Genomic DNA, 22,497 nt, shown 5'->3' with positions numbered 1-22,497 from the left:
TGACTCATTATTGATATTATAGGATAAGTTTTCACCATTTTATATCCTTCTGTTGCATACATTGTGTTATAATGAAGTATTTTAGTTAATATTTTTTCATAAATTTTATCAGATAGGATGTTAAATGTTGTCAAGTGAAGTTTGGCATCTACTAAAACTGTCATGGTTTTTGTCCTTCATTCTTTCTCATATATCACACTTATTTCTAGCCTGTCTCTTCCTCCTCGTCTAGCTCCACTGATTTTGGTTTACTAATGTTACTTAGGTGATTTTTACACATCTATGCTTTAGAGACATTAGCCTTCAAGCCTTCTGAACAGGTCTTTCATGATTTTGAGGTTGAATATTCCTGGATCTTCAAAATAAGTTTGGGAGTACTCCTAAGTAAGATTTTTGGAAGTATTTCTAGAAAGATTGTTATTATTTCTTATTTTAACATTCAATAGACTTCAACAGTTAAAGTATTACTCTTGGCATCTTCTCTCATAGGAATTTGTTCATTATGGCTTCAATTATTCTGTTATTATTGATCTGTGAGGGTTTTCTATTTTTCATATTTTCTTGTTGGATAATTTCATGCTTCAAAATTATATACACTTTTCTGTTGGTATGAGAATTTTCACAGTAGTCTTTCATTATCTTTTGTATTTTGTGACATCCATTACGATATTGCCTATTTCTTTTTTATAAGTTATTTTAGTCAATACTTTTCTCTTATCCTGACTTAATGCTTTATAGATTTTGTAATGTTTGCTATATTTATACATATGCTTACATAAATATAAATATTTATATTTCATTTACTTGTTTATCTTTTATAGCCTTCTTCCTACTAATTTGATTGTTTTTGTAGGATTTTTGAGGTACATAAGGAGCTATTTGTGTTGCTTTAATTTTTTTCAATTTTTAAATTCAATTTTGTCTTTTGGGCATTGGAGGTTTCATTTCTCTATGGCCTCGTGGACTTCAGAGACCAATTTGTGATGTTAATGCTTTCTCTCCACTGTTCTTAAATTCAGGTCTTCAGTCTTAGAAGCAAGTGTTTTGGACCTCTAGCTATCTCACTAGCCCTGTGTTCTCTCTTTTTTTTTTTAAAAAAAAAAAACTATTTCTTAAATTTCATTCATATGTATGAGTGTTTTTCCTTTGCTTCTTTCTTTCTTTTTTTTGTATTTGTTTTTCAAGACAGGGTTTCTCTGTGACTTTGGAGCCTGTCCTGGAACTAGCTCTGTAGACCAGGCTGGTCTTGAACTCACAGAGATCTGCCTGCCTCTGCCTCCCAAGTGCTGGGATTAAAGGCGTGTGCCGCCATCGCTTGGCTTCCTTCGCTTATTTCAAATCACAATGTGTGCGGGTGAAAACAGAGGGCACAATAGGGCTTCAGATCCACTAGAAGTAGAGTCTAGTAAGTGTTCTTAACTGACTTAATTATATACTTGCTTGTCAGGAAGTCAGAAAGGGAGCTGGAGAGATGGCTCAGTAATTTGGAGTGCTTGCTGGTATGGCAAACGTCCTGGGTTTGGTTACCAGCAACCATATGGTGGTTAACCCTAGTCTGTAACTTCAGTCCCAGGGAATCTGACCCCTTCTTCCTGCCTCCAAGGGCAGCAGGCACACCTGTGATGAACAGACATACAGACAAGCAAAATATCCATACACATGAAATAAAATACTGTATTTTTTTCTTGTTGTTTTTTGAAGACAGGCTATCTTTGTGCAGCCTTGGCTGTAGAGCAAGCTGGCCTTGAACTCACACTTCTGCCTCTCCTCCTGAGTGCTAAGATTAAAGGCATGCACAATCACCACCCAACAAAATATTGTAGTTTTTAAATTTTTTACAAAAAAATCAGTAAGAATGTTGATTAAAGTAATGTATTCATCTTAGTCTTTGTAAAGCTGAGACAAGAGAACATGAGTTCAAGCCAGGACTTAGATATAACAAGTTTCAGATGAGCCTGAGAATGTTCATAGTGATTCCCTTTGGTTTTTGGATAAACATCTTCAAGATGGTATCTCTTATAAAAGTCTATTATTTCATGGCCTATATTAATGCATAGAAAAGCTAATAACACTGCCTTTGGCAGGAAATCTGATTTCACCATGTGATTTAGAAGATGAGGAACTGAAAGCGTATGCATTTCTTTTCCTTGCAATGCCAAGTAGAAGGCTAGCTCTTGAACAAGGTAATTGCTTGTAGGAAATACAGTCCTATTTTAACCATTCCAAATACAAATAGTATTTATCTTCTACAGATGTACAAAGCATTATATTCAGATTCACAAGGACTTGTTTTATAGTGACTCCACTATGTGATTATACATTATAACTGATTACATGTACTTGCACTAATTATGCTATAATGCATGATTACAATTATTATATAAACAGATCAACTTAACATAAAAGTATTTTCAGATAACAAAGGTAAAAATTTACTGTTGTAAGACTACCAAATGAAAAGAGTTTTGAATGTCTTCTCATTGATAATATTTTTGGGGCCTAATTTGTACATTATTTTAGACTTCCAAATCTCTTAATTGCATTATATGGTCTACAAATTCAGGCCTTTTGTTAACAGTCAAGAAGGTGTTCTATATTTAGGTAGCTATTCAAGATATAATGAGTTAAGAGTTCACATTAAATCTAGGTGTGTAGAATGTGTATAACTTAATAAAGAATGCCAGTTTTTTTAAGGATCATGAGATAGATATGTTCTTGAAAAGTGATGGATAAATAGTTTTTCCTTCTGGAAATTTTTCTTTGGAATAGCATTATTTACTTGAGATTCAATTAGCAATGTCTCCTACTCTCCAAGTAGTCCACGGAAGGAGACTAAAGAGCATAGGAGGGTATGCTGGTTAATGTCCACTTGACACAGCTACACTCGTCTAAAAGGAGGAAAACTACAATTGAAAAAATGCTTCCATAAGATTTGGGTGTGGGGCATTTTCTTAATGATAGATGGGAAGGCCCAGCTAATCGTTGGTAGTGCTATTCCTAGATTTGTGCTCTTAGGTTTAGTAAAAAAGCAGGCTGAGCAAGCCAGTAAGCTGTACCCCACTATGGCCTCTGCACCAGCTCCAACCTCCTGGTTCCTGACCTGTTTGAGTTCCTTCCTTCCTTCCTTCAATAATGAATGGCAGTATAGATGTGTAAGGAAGATAAAAAGTTTTCCTCCAAACTTGCTTCGGTTATAGTGTTTCATCGCAGAAGTAGAAAACCTAACTAAGACAGTTAGTCACACGCTTTTCATTTTCACATTTCTCTGTAAGGAAGTAACGGGCCCTGATATTTAAGAAAATATGTATCCAAGTGTTTTATGAAGGAATTAATCCTTGAGAGTGAGGACATGTGGGAAAAATTGAAGCAGAGGTTCGTGTTCCTGTTACGCAAAAGAGTTGTGAAGTCCTTGCCAGACTAAATCTTTATTTCAACAGAACTGGAATCTTAACAGGAAAAAAAGATTTTCAAGTCCCATAGTTATCAATCATACTATTAAGATTGCCAAATCTGTCATGGGTCTTTTTGTTAATGATAAAACTTTTAGCTAGTTCAAGTCCTAGTCTAGAAGGGGGGAGATGGCCAGGAATTCCTGTGTCCAGGTGAGTAGCTATTGCTGTCAGATAGGTGCTGTGATGAGGAGAGTCAGTTTACATAGGAGAGTGACACCGGGCATATTGATCACACTCCAGGGCAGGAACCACACACAGGAAAAGTGGGCCAACTCAATTCGTACTCCATGTCTTATGTGTTCTTTTATGTTAGTTTGAGTTTTTTAGGAGAGGGAACGTACAAGAATTTGGGTGAGTACAGAGGTGGAGCAGGATCTGAGAGGATTTGGAAGAAGACAAAGAAGATAACATATTTTGTGAAATTCTCAAAAAATAAAAAAGTTTTTTAAAAGAACTCTCCTACGCTTTCCAGATTCATCTTCCCTTTCCATCTACTCAACTTTGTTTCTTTTTGTTTCCCATGAAGACCAGTTTGTGCTGCTTAAATATTCTTGGATGAGTGATCTACTGGGGTGTGATTAACTTAAAATAGGCTATACTCTTAGAAAAAACTGACTCTCTCTTTCTCTCTGAAGGTGACAATTGCCAATAATTTCCATAGCTAGGAGTGGGATTTTGTGCCCAACTCCCATCTCCACGCTGAGATCCGGTTTCACTTGGACTTGCACTTGTCTTGTGTATGTTGTCACAACCATTGTAAGTTCATCTGTGCAACTGATGTGAAGTGTCTGAATGATACTACTCTTATAGTCATCCACATTATATGCCTCTTATATTGTGTCTGCATTCCCTTTCACAATCGTCCCTGAGCCTTAGGAGGAGGGGCTGTGATATGTATATTTCACTTACGCAATTCTTCAGTCTCTGCATCTTGGCCAGGTGTGGATTTTGTGTTAATTGCTCTATACCACAAACAGAAGCATATCTCATTAGAAATTGGAAGATGTATTGCTACATTTCTATAAATGATAAGTGATTTGAAGCCAGGTAAATAGAATGTTATTCACTTTTTATGAAAAATGACAGTAAAGCCTTTTTAAAAATACAGAGCAATTAAATTGTTAAAATTGGACTTGTGAGCAATTTGTTTTTTAATTTACTTTGCCTAATAGGCTCCCCATATTTGAGATACCTGGTTGTAGATATGTCGTCTTCTGGCTTACTGTGCTGCTTCTGAATTGATCCTCAAGCTTATCTTGTGAAAATGACCATTTATTTTATCTTCCTGCTTTGACATCTAATTTCAGGTTTATAAATTGGACCGTGGCTTAGTTGATTTTATATGCCTATATATATACAAATGCATTCTTCCAAAATGACCACTGGTTATACTTCCATTTCCTACTTTTAATCCTGTCATTATGACATGACCAGCATTATTTCTTGTTACATATTGTATCTGGATGTAGCGCTACTACTTTGTTTTATGTTTTAAATATTCATTTATTTTTTTCTGAAAGTAGGTAGAATACTACTTTTTGTGATGATCAAGTGATTGATAGATGTAGTGTGATCAGAAAATAGTGTAATGATGATGCTATTTTACATTTTTATGTAAATTACTACATGTAAATTATAATTCATATAAGCTCAGAGGGGTTAGGTGACTCATTCAAGATTACAGAGATATAATTTTAACTTCAGGGTCCTTGTAATTATTGTTTTGTTTCAAATATATAATGTCTTCAGTGGTAATTTGTTAGAATTTTACCTCCTATCTCTTTGTGCTATTGAGAGATATATTTTACTATGAAAGCATTAACACCATTAATGATATAGAATTAATACACTGATGAAGTCATATTGAATGGGTTTATTGAGGTGTCCTAACTGGAATAAAACCTTGGAGATATTTTTGTTTTTATTGAAATAGATTCTTCAATCATACACTATACCCAAACCATGGTTTCCCCTCTCTCTACAACTCCCAGTTCCTCCCCAATTTCCATATCCCTTAGATCCACTCCCCTGCCCCTGTTTACACTGAAAAAGGAAGAGGCCTCCAAGGGACAACAACCAAACACAAGAAATATGTGATAAGACAAGGCAAAAGCCCAATTATGGAATCTGGACTAGGTATCACAGTAGGAGGAAAAAAGTCCCAAGTTCAGGCAAAAGAGTCAGAGACCCACCCGCTCCCACTGTTAGGAGTTCCACATAAACACCAAGCTAACAGCCATAACATATATACTGAGGGCTGGGTGTCAACCAATGCGTGCCCCATGTTTTTAGCCCCATTCAATATTTGTGAGCCTATATTAGCCCTGCTTAATTGATTCAGTGGGCCATGTTCTCCTTGTGTCCTCCATCCCCTCTAACACTTGCATTCTTTCATTCCCCTTCCTTCAGCAGGGTTCCCTGAGCTCTGAGGGGAGTGACCCAGTGAAAAACTCCAATTTTAGATTACCTCTCCTCATAATGTCTGACTGTGATTCTCTGCATCTGTTCCTTTCAGCTTTTGGAGGAAGCATTTCTGATGATGCTAGGCAACAATCTTTGAATATATGAATATAGAAGAATATCATTAGGAATCATTTCATTGATTTTTTTTCTACCCAGGGTCTCTCAGTTATACAGACTTCTTTCCTGTTCATCCAGACAGTGTCCTGCATGGGCTCTCTCTTGTGACTTGGGCCTCTTACAACTTCTTTGCCTCTATTTCCCAAACACATCTTTCAGACAGGCTAGATGGTAGGTTGAAAGTTTTGTGGCTTCATTGGTATCCAAAGTCCACTACTAGAAGCCTTGCCTGGTTACAGAAGATCGGAAGTTCAGGCTCTATGTCCCCTGTTACCAGGAGTCCTCACTAACGTCACCCTCATACATTCCAGGGAATGCCACTTTTCATTGTACTACATTACGTTACAAAACATTGTTCATGGTTTCCACATCACCCTCTAAATGCCTTCTAATTCCTTTCTTCCTCAATACCCCCACCTGATTTCTTGTTCCCATTCCCACCAACAAAATATATTCTATTTCCATTTTCCAGGGAGATCAATGCACTCCTTCCTTAGAGTCCTCCTTGTTACTTAGCTCTCTGGGTCTGTGGATTGAAGCATGATTATTATTTACTTAGCAACTATTATCCAATTATATGTGAGTATATACCGTGTTTGTCTCTCTGGACCTGGATTACCTCACTCAGGACAATTTGTTCTAGTTCCATTCATTTGCCTGCAAATTTTATGATGTCATTATTTTTTTAACAGATGAGTAATACTCTGTTACATAAATATATCACATTTTATTCATCCATTATTTTGTTGAGGGACATTTAGATTATTTCCAGGTTCTGGTTTTTATGAAAAAAGATTCAGTGAACATAGTTGAGCAAGTGTCCTTGTGGTAGAATGGAGCCTCCTTGGTTATATGTCCAAGAGTAGTATAGCTGGGACTAGGGGTAGCTCGGTTCCCAGATTTCTGAGGAAGCATCATTTTGATTTCCACAGAGGTTATACAAATTTCCATTCCCACTAACAATAGAGGAATATTCCCCTTGCTCTATATCTTCTCCAGAATGAGCTGTTACTTGTGTTAATGGATCTTATCCATTCTGACAGGTATACAATAGAATACCAGAGTTATTTGATTTGCATTTTCTGGACGGCTAAGGATGCTGAACATTTCTTTAAGTATTTCTCACCCATTTGAGATTCCTCTACCATGAATTCTCTGTTTAAGTCTGTATCCCATTTTTTTTTTTACAAAAATTGGATTATTTGGTTAACTGATGTCTAGCTTCTTGAGCTCTTTATATATTGTTGATATTAGCCCTCAATTGGATGTGGGGTTTCTGAAAATCTTTTCCCATTCTGTAGGTTGCCACTTTGTCTGATTGTTGGTACGTATCCTTTGCCTTACAGAAGATATTTCAATTTCATGAGGCTCCATTTATTGATAGTTGTTCATAGTGCCTATGTTATGGGTATTCTGTTCAGGAAGTTGTCTTCTGTGCCAATGCATCCAAGGCTATCCCCCACTTTCTCTTTTATCATGTTCAGTGTATCTTATTCTATGTTGAGGTATTTGATGCATTTGAATTTGAGTTTTGTGCAGGGTTATTACTAGCTTTGGATCAATTTTCATTCTTTTATATGCAGACATCCAATATGACCAGCACCATTTGTTGGAGATGCTGTCATATTTCTAATAATGGCTGCTTTATCAAAAAATCAGGTGTTCATTAGTGTGTGAATTTATGTCTGGGCATTCAATTCAATTTCACTGATCAACATGTCTGTTTTTATGCCAATTTCATGTGGTTTTATTACTGTATCTCTATAGTACAGCTTGAAATCAGAGATAGTAATACCCCTGGAAGTTTTTTTATTGATTACAACAGACTTAGCTATCCTGTTTTTTGTTTGTTTGTTTTTTCATATGAAGTTTAGTACTGTCCTTTCAAGGTATGTAAAGATTTGTGCTGAAATTTTTGTGGGAGTTGCAATGAATCTGTAAATTGCTTCTTGAGAGGATGGCCATTTTTACTATGTTGATCCTACTGATCCATAAACATGGTAGATATCATGGACTGAATTTTCAATATCAAAGACATAAGTTACCAAATTATATTACACAGAGTAAGTAGTTGGGTAGGGAAGGTCAGTTTACTTCACTGTCGTAGTAAATACGCAAGCCCCACCCTATCTCCATGACACTCTCCTATTTCTCAGTTATATTTGGAAGAAAATTATGTTTTCATGTTTATTTGCTGGTTGTCTATACTTCTCTGGGTCAGTTGCTTTACAGCTACAATAAAATGATGTTTATTTTATTTGAAGCTACCATAATGTCTTGTGCATATTTGCTTCTTCTTGTTGTTATCCTGTCATTGATATATACAGATTGAAATATTCTGTAATGAATAGACTAATATGTGAGGCTGAGGAAATGGTAAAAGTGTATTTTCCCCTAGACTTGGATTATGACCTCTGGAGGAAGCCTTATTTGGCATCAAAGTCTTAGTCATGTCTGTAGCCAGCAATTTATTGCTATCTGTATGGAAAACTGGCACGGTTTAGTTATCCACCTTCAAGTAAGTCCCCCATAATTTTAGTGACTTGAAAAGGATGGAATTATCTGCATTTGCCAATTTTTTTTCTTAAAAGGAGCAAAGAAAAATATATTATAGCTACAAGTGACCATGGACTCAATTATTTAAAATTCTTTCTTTTGTGCTAAAGTAATTGGTTGCCATGGCACTGCCAATGTTCAGTAAACACTGAGCCTATGCTGTAACTCATGGTTCCTGGCAACACATCCTGTGCCCATTTACTAGTACTTTAAACTCATCTGGTTGATTTACCTCTAGGCAATGTTGTCATATTCCTTAGATTGTGCACTGAATTGTGTAAATCTGTCTTTACTCACAATATAATGTTATTTATAAAGGTAGTTGTTTTCTATCTTTCCACCTCTATGCCTTTCCTAATCCAAGAATTTAATTTATATCAATTGAATTCACAATACAGTAAAATAAAAGAGAAGAAAAAACTAACAAATATCATGTGTTATGGTAAAGACCAATATAAAAATTGAATACATGGACTTTTCCAATGTTCATATAGGGACAGAAGTCTTAGTTATACATGTAGATGGTTAGTTGCCTTCATATAGCTCCAGGTTAATAATGAATAGTTTTAAAATTTTCAAGGACTTTGAGGCTAGTTCATGATCCTAGAGAAGCTAAGTAATAAGGTGAACCCAAAGAAAAACATATATATATATATATAGCCACATGGAAATTGGAAACAGACAAGATCACCTGAGAAAATTGGGAGCATGGGGGCAGGGGATAGAAGGAAGCGGAGAAGGGGATAAAAAAGGAAGAAGGGGAGGGTGGAGGAGAATTTGAGGGAATGGGATAGTTGAGAAAGAAGAAGAATAGATATGAGAGGAAGGAAAGAGATATTTTGGTTGAGGGAGCCATTATGGGGTTAGCAAGAAACCTGGCACTAGAAAAATTTCCACGAATCCACAAGAATGACCCCAGCTAAGACCCTAAGCAACAGAGGAGAAAGGGCCCAAACTTGCTTTGCCCTGTAGTCAGACTGATGATTATTTTAAATAACACTATATAACCTTTGTCCAACAATAGATGGAAACAGAGGCAAAGACCCACATCAGAGCACTGGACTGAGCCATCAAGGTCCAGTTAATCCTGGAAGGAATGAGAATATGAGCAAAGAGGTCAAGACTATGAAGGGTTCATCCACTGAAACAGTTTATCTGAGCTAATGGGAATCTCACCAACTCCAGCTGGACTGGGAAGAAACAAGCATAGGACCTCTTGATGTGGTTGATAGTTGTATGGATGGGGCCGACTGAAGGGCCACTGGCAGTGGCACTGGGATTTATCTCTACTACATATGCTGGCTTTTTGGGATCCTATTCTCTTTGGATGTATACCTTGTTCAGCTAGATATAGTAGAGAGGGCCTTAGACCTTTTCCAAAGCAATGTGCCTTACCCTCTCTGAGAATTAGATGGGGGTGGTTTGGGAGGATGTGTGGAGGGAAGGGGAGGAGCAGAGGGAGTGGGAGTTTGGATTGGTATTTTTTTAAAAAAATCTAATAAATTTAAAAAAATTCAAATCACCTTTATTGATGTCTATGAGCATCCATGTTTCTGAATGGATGTGTGTACAGGTGCCCACAGAGGCCTGGAGAGAGTGTCAGATCCCCTTGAGCTGGAGTTAGAGTTCTTTGTTGGCTACTGGATGTGTTTGTTGGGACTGAACATCTCTCCAGCCCCTTGGAATCTACAGCTTGATAAGTTTTATCAAGTGACTGGCATGCATATGGAAATTTGAAAAGGACTGATCTATATAGCATTGCAAAATTTGTGGATTATGACATGCCTAAATTTCTGTGGCACATCCATGCTGCTCCTTCCATATTTCCTATTATATGTAAGTTGTTCGGATACAGGTGAGGCAACATTTTGTGCATGTCATGGTTTCAAAGCCTTTTCACATCTAAAGAACAAAAGTCCAGTAACTAGTATAGTTAAGGCCCAATGAGGTTTATTGATACTTTTCAAGATTTAATTCATTATTAAGATGATAAATTATTACAAACCTGCAAAGTTAGAAGGCAATATAGTTGCCAACTAATTACAAAAACAATATTTCCTTGTGTCCATAATAAACTAAAATAATACACCAATTTGTTCCTTTCAAGTGGTATTTATAAAATGAGTGATCCCAAAATGTATGTAGCTCTTTGAGGTGAACCCTCAGATTTTTAATTGTCAATTTTTTGATAGGTGAATTTGATTTTCTTTTTTCACAGCAGTTTATTAGAAGATAGCAATGTAAAGAAACCCCTAGAGTCTGCTCAAATATTTTTCATTCCCAAATGAAGCTTTTTCCCCCCACTCCATCCTTGAAGGAGCAGCAGAGTGTAATATTCCATGTGAACTAAACCTGTCCACTCTCTTGACAGGTGTGTTCTATTTATTATCAAGGGCCAGTCAGAATGGAACAGGTTCATTTCTCCTTCTCTCAAGCCCTTGGTTCCCGCTCAACTGCACCCCCACTACTAGGGCCACACTGTGTTGCACAGGTGATGTGCAGGGGCCACTCTTCTGAGTGCTGCAGTTGGTGAGACACAGGGCCAGGTTTCCTACTCTCAGGCCACTTTGACAAGGGGCAGGGGTGATCACCTTTCCCTCACATATGCCACGAGATGGCAGATGAGGGGAATCTGGGTCAGCTCTCCTGCTCTCATGCCCTCAGGGTTGGCATACCTGTTTGCCCACCAACCAGGTCAGCTCTAGTGCGCTGCCCAGGTGAGGTGCAGGATTTGCTCTGCGGTCCGTGAGGGGCAGGACCAGCTTTCTCTCACATGAGTAATCTTAACTAATATGCAAACCATAGCACAATAAAAACAATAAAAAATGAAAATGAAGCAAAAAAAAAAACAACCACAATGAGAAACCTCAGAAATTACACTGGTATGAGAATCAGAAGACTTTAAATTATAGAACCCTTCAAATGTCCAGTTTTAAAGACCATTCCCTTTTATACCATGCTGACATTATTTGACCTGTCTTGCATCTCCCTAGAAAACACCCATTCTGTGTGTGGTATAATTATTAGAACCAACTCTGAATTGAATCTACAGAGAAATCCTATCCCTTTTGCATTTGCCAAAAAGGTGATAGTGAAAGAATTTAACCTTATCTTTATATGAAATGGCAATACAATTGACAAAGAAGCAGCTAAGTAGGAAATTTTAGAGAATTGTATGGGAAATAAAAAAATCTCCTCAAAGCAAAAAAATGTAATAATAATTATCTATTTTATTTTAGGTGTACAAGTGTTTACTTGCCATGTATATATTGGTACCATGTACTTTTCTGGTTCTCATGGAGGCGAGAAAGAAGAGTGCATCGGATCCCTTCTGTAGTGACAGTTAACCCATGATATTGAGCTGGGTTTTCTTTTTTTATTGTTTTTTATTGAGCTATAGATTTTTCTCCACTCGCCTCCCTTTCTCCCATTTTCTACCCTCTTCCACGACCAATACACGCCTAATTTACTAGGAGATTTTGTTGTTTCCACCTTCCTATGTAGATCCATGTATGTCTCTCTTAGCATCCTCTTTGTCATCTAGTTTCTCTGGGGTTATGGCCTGTAGGCTGGCTTTTTTTTTTTTTTTGCTTTATGCCTAAGAGCCACTTGCGAGTAACTGCCTATTATATTTGTCCTTCTGGGTCTGGATTTCCTCACTCAACATGGTTTTCTCCAGATCCATTCATTTGCATGCAAATTTCAAGATGTTCATTCATTATTTTTTACCTCTGTGTAGAACCTGGAAACAACCTAGATGCCTCTCAACCAAAGAATGGATTAAGAAAATGTGGTACATTTACACAATGGAGTCCTGGGTTTTCTTAATAGTAGTAAGTGCAGCTAGATGTGATTGAAATACCTTTATTCTCAGAACTAAAGAGGCAGGCAAACCTCTGAGTTTGGTGCTAGCCTGGTCTATAGAGAGAGTTCCAGGATTGCCAGGGCTACACAGAGAAACTGTCCCGAAAACAAAACAAAAATAATGACAAGTTTCATCTATGCCACTTCCCAACTCCTCAAATTTTATTTCTCTATTTATTTATTTATCACTTATTTATTTGTGTGTTTGTGTGTTGGCATACAGTAGGTGGTCCTCAACCCAAAAGTCTATGCATAGCACAAAATGGATCTGATGAGATTCTACAAAATGAGGACAAAGTGTTGCATGGGTAAGAAAGGAGGTAAATCTTGGAGGGATTAGGGTTGAGATTGAAGATGATCAAAATATGTCATGTGAATTTCTCAATTAATAAATACTTTTTAAAAAACAAGCTTAATTCTCTCTTTTCATGTTTATATCTTCAAATTTACTTATGTAAATTTATTTACGTCTTACATCAGATTCTCAAATGTGTCTTTTATCTAATAGAACTAGGCTCCCAAATGATAAATTACATCTATTAAATAAATATAACAATTGGTTTTGTTTTCATGGATGATTTAGAAATATTCATAATTCATAATTGGTTTAATCTGTAAAGTGTGCACATAAAACTGAAAATGAATATTTATAAAGAAAAGCACACCATATCCTTGGTAGCTTTGCACATTTATATTTTAGGTTTTGGTCTCCTCCTTTGATTTCTTTACTAACTATCCAGGCATCTGTTGTCTGCCTAGACCAGAGGGCCTTTATAGTTTCAAACTCGTTTATACCTCTGTCCCTGGTAAACAGTTAATGTGTCTCTGGGATTCATTACTGAGAGCAAGCAGAAAACCAAATGTCCAGTGGAAGAATATTTTGACCCTCTGACAGATGAGCAGCTAAGAAGCCCAAGTCAAAGAGTGAATATGGAACCAACTGAGTTCACCTTTTTCTTCTTCAATATCTGTCCCAGGTTTGCATTAAAGAACTCTTTCTAAACAATTATTTATTTATTTGCTTGCCTATTTCTTTATTTAGTCTCTTTCTCTGTCTCTCTCTCTGTCTCTGTCTCTCTCTCTCTCTCTCTCTCTCTCTCTCTCTCTCTGTTTGTGTGTGTGTGTGCGCGCCACACCATAGTGCACTACTGGAAGTTAGGGGACAACTTGTGGGTATAGTCTTCTTCCACTATTGGGTTTCAGAAATCCACATCATATACTCAGGCTTTTTGCTAAAGGCCTTTACCTGCTGAAAAATTTTGCAGGCCTCAGGAGTAATTGTTTTTCACAGCGGAATGTCTTTAAGAGACATTTTATTGGCATGTTCCTTTAGCAGAAAAATAGCATCTGGATTCCCCTTGTCTCAGGATCTTGGCCACCAAGCAGTGTTTTTCTTTGTTTTTTTTTTACCTGATTTTTATTGAGCTCTATATTTTTCTCTGCTCTCATCCATGCCTCTCCCCTCCCCTTCAGCACTCTCCCATGGTCCCCATGCTCCCAATTTACTCAGGAGATATACTTCCCATGTAGATTGGATCTATGGATCCTCATTGTTGTTTAGGCTCTCTGAGATTGTGATTTGTGGGCTGGATTTATTTGATTTATGTTTAAAAACCACTTATGAGTGATTACATATGATAATTCTCTTTCTGAGTCTGGGTTAACTCACTCAAAATGATGTTTTCTAGCTCCATCCATTTGCCTGCAAAATTCAAGATGTATTTTTTTCTGCTGTGTAGTACTCCATTGTGTAAATGCACCACATTTTCCTTATCCTTTTTCAGTTGAAGGACATTTAGGTTGTTTCCATGTTCTGGCTATAAAAAAACAATACTTCTATGAACATAGTTGAGCACATGTCATTGTGGTACAATTGAGCTTCCTTTGGACATATACTCAAAAATGGTATTACTGGGTCTTGAGGAAGGTTGTTTCTTAATTTTCTGAGAAATCACCACACTGCCATCCAAAGAGGCTGTACCAGCTTGCATTCCCACCAGCAATGTAGGAGTGTTTACCCCACAACCTCTCCAGCATAAGTTGTCATCAGTGTTTTTGATCCCAAGAGTAATTTTTATTTAAACAAAATACAACATGGCATGAAAGGAATTATTCCAAAGTGGAATGCAATTCAGCGATATATACTACACCCTAAACACTATACAATTATAACCTACATGCTGTTTGATACAATACATCACTCCTTTAGAAAGCTTTGGTCATTAAGTGAAGTAATAAGAGCGGCGGTGGGGCTGCATCCCCAACACCCCAGCCGCCTGCCCAGCTAGCTTATGCCCCGAAATAATTACAAGGACACTGTATTCTTTTAAACACTGCTTGGCCCATTCTCTTCTAGGCTAATTCTCACATATTAATTTAGCCCATTTCTAATCATCTGTGTGTAGCACCCCAAGGTGCACTTACCGGGGAGATTCTAGCCTAGTCCATCCTGGGTCGGAGCTTCATCCCGGGAGCGGGGCATGGTGTCTCTCTCAGGCGTCTGCTCCAGAGAGGAGAGCTGTTGAGTCTCTGAGCTCACATCCTCTTCCTCCCAGCGTTCTGTTCTGTTTACTCCTCCCACCTATCTTCTAACCAATAAAATGGGCCAAGGCAGTTCCTTTATTAGCCAATGACCTTCCTCCATCACAGACAGAAAAGGTTACGGATAAACAGTAAAGACAGATTCAGACGATTAAAACTTCTCAGTGGGTTACAGGGTGTTAAAAAAATAGACTTGGGAAGAGAAAATAAAGTTCTTTTAAAGGGAATAGAACAATATAAATATGATAAGCCACATAAAAATGAGAAATACAGAGAATCTGGTTCCTGAATGTTACTGGGTTATCTTTAATATTTTCAGCTGCTAAGAGACCCTGGACTATACAACCTGTAAAATCCAAAAAACCTGTATATTTGAAAAATATATTGACTTCAAAATTCAAGTCAAAAATTATGTTATTTTGGGGGAGAGTTTATGCTTTAATTTCCACAGAACATGAGAGGCTATGGATTCATTTCAGGTTAAGAAAAATTAGGTTTGATAGCAAAAGACCACCTGAAAAAATCTGACTGCATACACAAAGAAATAAACCTAAAAGAGCTACAAGACATATGATATATATTTTACCTGCTCAAACATAAAACAAAAAATCTTTGGCTGACTTACGTACAATACACAGTCTATACTTGTGTCAGATATGTTTGATACCTTTAAAAGTTTATGTATTTTCACAGCTAAGGGGTCAAACACCAATAAAAACAGATGACCCCCAGGTGTTTCAGCATTTCAAAATGTCTCTGTTACAGTCTCCTCAGAATCCCACATCCAGGACAGTTTCAAGGCTGCTGGCTGAGATGATATAAACTGCTGGCTGAGATGATATAAACACGAGAAAGGTGACTGCTAAGTTTTGCTAAGACAAGGGAGGGCAGTTCTTCAAAATTCCCTGCTTCACAGAAAAGTCTGTCCGATATGCTATACCTGTAGGCCAGAGCTGGATTCCCCAACATTACATAGGAACTTTGGGTGACTTGTCAAGCAGCCTGATACCCCTGTTATTAGGTAACCTTTCATCTCTCTGGGGTCTTTGATGCAATTGAAGACTAGATAATTACAGTTTTCCTTAGGAGAGAAAGTAAATTAGGTACAAATTTGGAGTCACAAAGATAAGATGAATAATGAAATACTTTCTTTAATTTTGTCAAATACAAATGGACTAATTATAACTGTAATTCTTACTTTGTTGTATATTTTTACTAATTTAAAGTGAAAAACTTCCATTTTAAACTGACAAAAGCAGGAAATGCTGTGGAATTATCTTTTTGTACAAGGTGAAAATTTTTCATTGTTATTGGTGTAATAAAGAAGGTGACTGGCCAGTAGATGAACAGGATAAAGTTAGGCAGGAAAGTATACAGACAGTATAAGGACTAAATTGGTTACGCATACATATATACAAACACACTCACACACATAAACACACACACACACACACATATACACACACATTACACACACACATATAAGCAAGACAAGGTCAGACAGCCCTTCAACATTCCCTGCTTCACAGGAAAGTCTGTCAGATATATTAACAGCAGTTAAGAAAAGAGGACATGAATTTGAAAGAAATCAGGGGGTATGTAGGAGGGTTCAAATGAGGGAAAAGGGAGGGGTAAAATGATATGTCTTAATTAAAATAATGGGGGAGCTCGAGTAATGGCTCAGCAGTTAAGAGGACTGACTGCTCATCCAGAGGTTCTGAGTTCAATTCCCAGCAACCACATAATGGCTCATGACCATCTATAGTGGAGTCTGGTGCCCTCTTCTGTCAGAAAGTTGTAAATGCAGATAGAGCATAAACACTTTTCTAGGAGAAAACAAACAGAACTAATGAATTTAAAAATCACTGGTCTCATAAAGGAAAGCACATTCCAATCATTGATATAAAAATAACATCCACTGACTTCTCAGTGGAAATGTTAAAAGTAAGAAAAGCCTAAAGCAAAGTTATCCACGTTCTGAGACCACAGGTGCCAACCCAGCTAACTTGACCCAGTAAAACTACTTTCTAGAGTTGAAGAAGAAAGAAGTTTTCACAATACAAACCAGCTAAAAGAATTCGTGTCCACTAAACAAGTCCTGCAGAAAATACTGTACGTGATAATTCCAAGTGGAAAGAGTGCTAAGTGTAGCCATAAGGACATGGGCTGAAAACAAATCAAGCTATAATTACTGGAACACAAAATAGGGCTATGAACACAAACAGAACAAAAAGATAGCAATGGACACACACCTTTCAATAGCTATTTTATTCACCAAAAAACACAGTTTATTTCAATGAATTCAGAAACAAAGCCTTTTTCTTTTCTGTTAGCTACCAGCAGTTCATCTTAGGACAGGCAGCACCTTACAGTGAAAAAAAAAATGGAGAAAACTGTTCCAAGAAAATGGGACCATGGAAAAAGCAGGTTCTGCTGTCCCAATATCTGAAAAAATAGTGTCTAAATTCTAACTAGTAATGTGAGATAAGGAACACATTCTTATAAGAGAACAATTAATAGAGAAGGCATTACAGGGATTGGATGGTTAGTTAAGTAGTTAAGAGTACTTGCTCTTCTTCCAGAGGACCAGAGTTTGGGTCCCAGCACCTACGTTGGGTGTCTCAAGCCTCTTGTACCTCCAGTTCCAAGGGATCTGGTGCCTTCTTCTATTCTGTATGGGTACACACTCACACACTAAGATACACACACACACACACACACACACACACATAAATAACAATAAAAATAAATCTTTTGAAAAGTCTCTTGAAATTCTTCAATAATAAAATTATCACAATCAAAAAGGCAAAATAAAATATTTTATAAATAAGCACGTGACAGTAATTTTCACAGTTTTTTGGTTAACCCAATAGGTTGTCATTTAGGCATGTAGTAAATGAGATATTGTCCATAGTTTTCCACATAGCATATGTCTAATAGGGTTAATCATATGTTAAGTGTTCAATGGGTACCTGGGAGTAGTACCTCACGGACGAGGGAGCACAGCTTTAAAGGTTTGCTGCCTCACGTATAAAAATGGTTTTAAGGGTGCATGCCTTTAATCTCAGCACTCAAGATGCAGAGACAGAGGCAGGCAGATCTCTGGGTGTTCGAGGCCAGCCTGGTCTACAGAGTTCCAGGAGAGGACCCAAAGCTATACAAAGAAAACATGTCTCAAAAACAAATTACAATTTTTTTTTTTTAGAATTCGCATTGAATTTCATTTGGAACACAATAAAATAAAACAGGTTCGCCTTTCAGTGAAAGTAAGGCAAAAAAAAAGGTAAAAGAAGAAACGCATGAAAAATTATTTATCTAGGTAAAAGCTACCAATATTTCTGTTCATTTCTTTTTAAAATCACATTTTTCACTTTATCAAATATTATCAAACATATCTGTAACAGGTAAGAACATGCACATGTAACTGGCTACTATCATGGAATTTCAACTAAAGCCTTATACTCCATCTTCCTGTCTATAAAATTGTTGTAAGCTTGTTTTATTAATGACTTAGCTGCAATAAAGTAAATGAAAACAGGCATTAAATGCTTGCTATCCCTGTCAAATGAACACGAAAGAAGTAAATTAGAATTACAGTGCTGCCTCCAAATCATGCCTATGCTTTATTTTATCCCATGACACGGTTTTGTTTGGAACTTGAGTGAACGATGTTAAACTCCTAAGGAGAAATATCACTACAAGATACTGAACCTAGAAAGATGTCAGTAATGAAACCTTGTTGTACATCTAGAAGTGGGAAACCTAAATTTACTCGCGTTTAAGAATGTTTCGTTCTTCATCGTTTTCTTCCTATTCTTCTTAACTACAGATAAAAATGAGAGAGAATGACAAATTATACAAGATTAATCTGCTTCCTATATTTAAGAAAGTGAGCAGCCATTGGTGCATGTCTGACATATTTGTGTTTTATCTCAGCAGTTACAGAAAATCATCATGCTTTTCTCTTATAAATTAAACCCAGAACCATTAGGGTGCTTATGCAACAAATCAAGTGATTACACCAACATTTTGACTACTGGTGTGTGTGTGTGTGTGTGTGTGTGTGTGTCTGTGTTTGTGTGTGTGTGTGTGCTCCTCTCTGAATTGAACTACTGCCCTGCACATTCCAACCCCATGAGCCACAACCCCAGTCTTGTGTGAGGTGTTTATTCTTCTAGAAAATTTTTGCTGTCATGGAAAGAAAGCTGTCGAGCTAGAAAAGCCAGTGCCATTTGCACAGGTGATGCTTCCTTACCCTCCTGGGCCCTTGGCTTCTGCATGCTTTATGGAGCACTCAGCTGTGAAAGTACAGGGAAAAAAGGAAAGAAAGAAGGACAGAGAAAGGAAAGAGAAGAAAAATGCTAATCACTTAAAGATACTGAAAGAAAAAATTTCTTGAATATTAATTGTAGGTTCGGTGTTGAATTGTCCTATTAGGACTACATTTCTTTGGACTGGTATAAAATATGAAAATCTATAGCTAAATGAATATTTAGTTGTTAACCATTAAACATGATTCTAATTGAAGTACCAGCTGTTTACTATTTGTCTGTAGGAGGTGACTGCATAACTGTGGCCGAGCACTGAGGATGCAGCTAGTGCCCAACCCAGCCACCACCACCGTTATTCTGACAGTTGTTCTCTGTACAGATATTGGTCTGGATTTGATACGGGTGTTAAGTCTAATAGCTTTACTACTTGCTATTAGTCTTACACTGATGGACAAAACATTTCAGAATAACCCAGGAATCGCCACCAAGTACACACTACAATTCAGATTAGCAAGTATATGGCGATTTTGTCTCAGTCCAAAATAGCTAAATTGAATTTTGTTTGGAATCAAAGTAAAGTTTCCTCAATTAATTAATTAGAATTGAAAACAAGATGGCACAACTGACAAGTAACTGCAGGGATGGTGATGGATACTCAAAAATCAGCACAGGAACCTGGATTTTCCGGTGCTGCGGTCTGCTGGATCTGGGCTGACTTCACCATGTTCTTCTTGGTTCTTTTGTTCTTCTTCTTTTTCTTCCTCCTCCTCCCCCTCAAAGATGCCGGATTTGTCATTCCGGGTATCACAATGGGATTCGCCTGTTTATTTAGTAAAGATCATTAAAAACCCGACAGAAAAAAATAGCCTCATTCCCACCCAATAATGCCACCCACCTCTACTCTCGGGATAAAGAGGGGCAAATGAGTAACTACAAAACCAGTAATCACCTCCCTTCTCTCTGTTCATGCTACCCCTTCCCTAATCTTCACACCTCTGCCACCTGCTCATCCCCACGGTGACAATTCTTTCCCTTTTCCAGCAGATATCCCAAACAGTGATGTTCACTTCCTCTCCTTTGAGGAAGACATCAGAAGCATTGGTCCCCATTGCATGCATTACACCTCGGCAGTACCTGGGCAGGGAGATGCATGTTTGCCTCAAGTACGAATTCCATGGTTAATTTTTCTCAAGCCATGAATACTAACACTCCCTTCCCAGCACGGGCTCCAAACTAGTTCACCCATGCAGAGCATCAAGCTCCTAAGAGCCTCGACACCTTTGAAAGCCATAAACAGAATGAGCAACACCATTTGCTCGTTCTTTTATTGTCAGATTTCCGTTCTATTAGCTCCCAAGCTCTCTTTTGGACATCTGGGCTACATACTGAGCTCAAGGCCAATCTAGGCTACATGAGACTGTCTCAAATCAAAAACTAGTAAAAATTGCTATAGGCCTGACCTCCATCACAGAGATCCCCCCGCCTCTGCCTCCAGAGTGCTGGGAGTCAAGGCTTTGCCCACCACTGCCTGGCATGAACCAATTTTTTAACCAGATCCATTTGACCTCAGAGGCATTTCCCGCCCAGCCATGACTTTGCCCACTAGAGGCCAGCACTGAGCAGAGTCATTTGTTGCACCCAGAGAAGCCCTGATCTCATCCTCCCTCTCCCTCTCAGTGACAATCTTTGTACTTATTCCCTTCCTCCCAACCGATGCCCAGCACTAAACCCCTCATCCAGGTCCCTAGAGCTTGTTTCCTTACCCTCTGAGGTCATGGCGTGCTCGGTGACTTCCTTTTTTGGTTCTTCTTCCGCTGTCGCCTGTACTGCCATCTCTTCTCCTGCTTGTTCCTGGGCTGCTGCCCTAACTGCTGGCTCCCGCGTGTAAAGACGTGGCTCTGGCAGGTAATGATCTGCTGCTTCCTCGAAGTCTAGAGGCTCCTCCAGCTCCGGAAATGTAGAGATAATCTCTGGCAAGCTTCGGGCCAGGCCTAGAGAGTATGAGGCCCAGGCCTCATACTCTGTGGCCCTCACTGTGGATGGAATGGGCCCGGATGGAACTTGGACCTGACTCGAGCGGCCAGAAGCTGAAGGACCAGGTGTTTCCACCATTCTGTGGTTTGCACGGGGGCGCCTAATCGTGGCTTGGTCGTTGTGATAGACACGGTTGAGAAGGGCACGGATCACATCCATAAACATAAATAGGAAGCCAGCCATTGGGAATCGTTGGTCAGCCATCATTTCTTGATCTCTTATGTTTTCCATCTCCTCCCCTGCCCCCTCCTCCTCAGCAGGTTCAATATCTGAGTCTTCCTCAGCACCTGAGCTCTCTCTCCTATCACCCGCTTCTTGCTGGTTTCTCTCAGGCCCAACATTGTCCACCCCCCTAGGATGAAAGGCCAGTATTTCTTCAATGGCAGGTGTGGCAGAGGCCCCATCGAGGCCGGACTCATGGCCCATCTCGCTGCCCCCTGCAGCTTCTTGTACCCACTCTCCCTCAAGGGCTACTGGGTTGTCTGGGGACTCTCTGGTTGGATCTTGATCCCCTGGGGCAGACATGACACTATAGATCCCTCACCAAGGCCTTGAGTGAGTTGTGTTAAGGACGACAATGGCTACTCGGACCGTAATGGCCAGGACGATGTTAGATGACTAAGGACCACGATGACAGGACAAACAGGAAGTTGCTGGCCCCAAAAGACAGTCGACAGGGGCGTTAGAGGAGAGGGGGCTTTGGAAGAGACAGTTGGTGAAAGGACAAAAGTCTATGATGGTACCTGAGGTGGTCCCATGGAATTAGTCGGGACACGAGAGGAGAGGAGGCCAAACAGGGTGGATGGAGGCCATCCCGCGAGGCTCTTCTAACATCCGGGGACTAGACAGGAAGTACTCATGTCACAGCTTGTAGGGGCGGGGCTTAGGAAACTTAATAAATGCCTTTGTCACCACATAGCTTTAAGATGATTTGTTGAAAAGAGAAGATTGCCATGGCCACCAGCCAGTGATGGATTGAAAATCTACCTTTTCTAGAAAACACCCTCCTTTGTTTGTTTGTGTCTTTAGAAAAAACAGGGCTCTCTTTATGTTATAGTCGGTTCTGTCCCTTCTCTCCCCTCTTCTTTGAAAGCTATCTGTGCTTTTGTATGTTAGGTGAGTGCTGGAATCTAATGGGATCAAAAGAGGACATAGCATTCCTGCTACAATAGTGTTAACCTCATTTATGAGCAGGGAAG

At 38.6% G+C, this 22,497-nt stretch overlaps 1 protein-coding gene across 1 annotated transcript; it reads right to left on the bottom strand.

The window, feature by feature from the left end:
• Positions 1-19,926: 19,926 nt before the first annotated feature.
• LOC121439846 (cancer/testis antigen 47A-like) lies at positions 19,927-21,823 on the bottom strand. Its single transcript, XM_041640458.1, has 2 exons — positions 21,028-21,823; positions 19,927-20,084 (listed from the first exon to the last, which is right to left on the bottom strand). Exons 1-2 carry the CDS (start codon positions 21,821-21,823, stop codon positions 19,927-19,929), a joined length of 954 nt encoding a protein of 317 aa, XP_041496392.1.
• Between the last annotated feature and the right edge of the window lie 674 nt (positions 21,824-22,497).

This window comes from Microtus oregoni, unplaced genomic scaffold (genome assembly GCF_018167655.1).
Source record: "Microtus oregoni isolate MIOR12 unplaced genomic scaffold, Mior012 000063F_ref0000156, whole genome shotgun sequence".
NCBI classification, from domain to species: Eukaryota; Metazoa; Chordata; class Mammalia; order Rodentia; family Cricetidae; genus Microtus; species Microtus oregoni.
This window is presented reverse-complemented; position numbering and strand designations above follow the sequence as displayed.

Excerpts from the sequence above, each read along its gene's own strand:
- LOC121439846 (XM_041640458.1), bottom strand. The coding sequence starts at position 21,823 with ATGTCTGCCCCAGGGGATCAAGATCCAACCAGAGAGTCCCCAGACAAC. Across the intron at positions 20,085-21,027 it reads GCACGCCATGACCTCAGAGG|GCGAATCCCATTGTGATACC; the intron begins GTAAGGAAACAA and ends CTAAATAAACAG.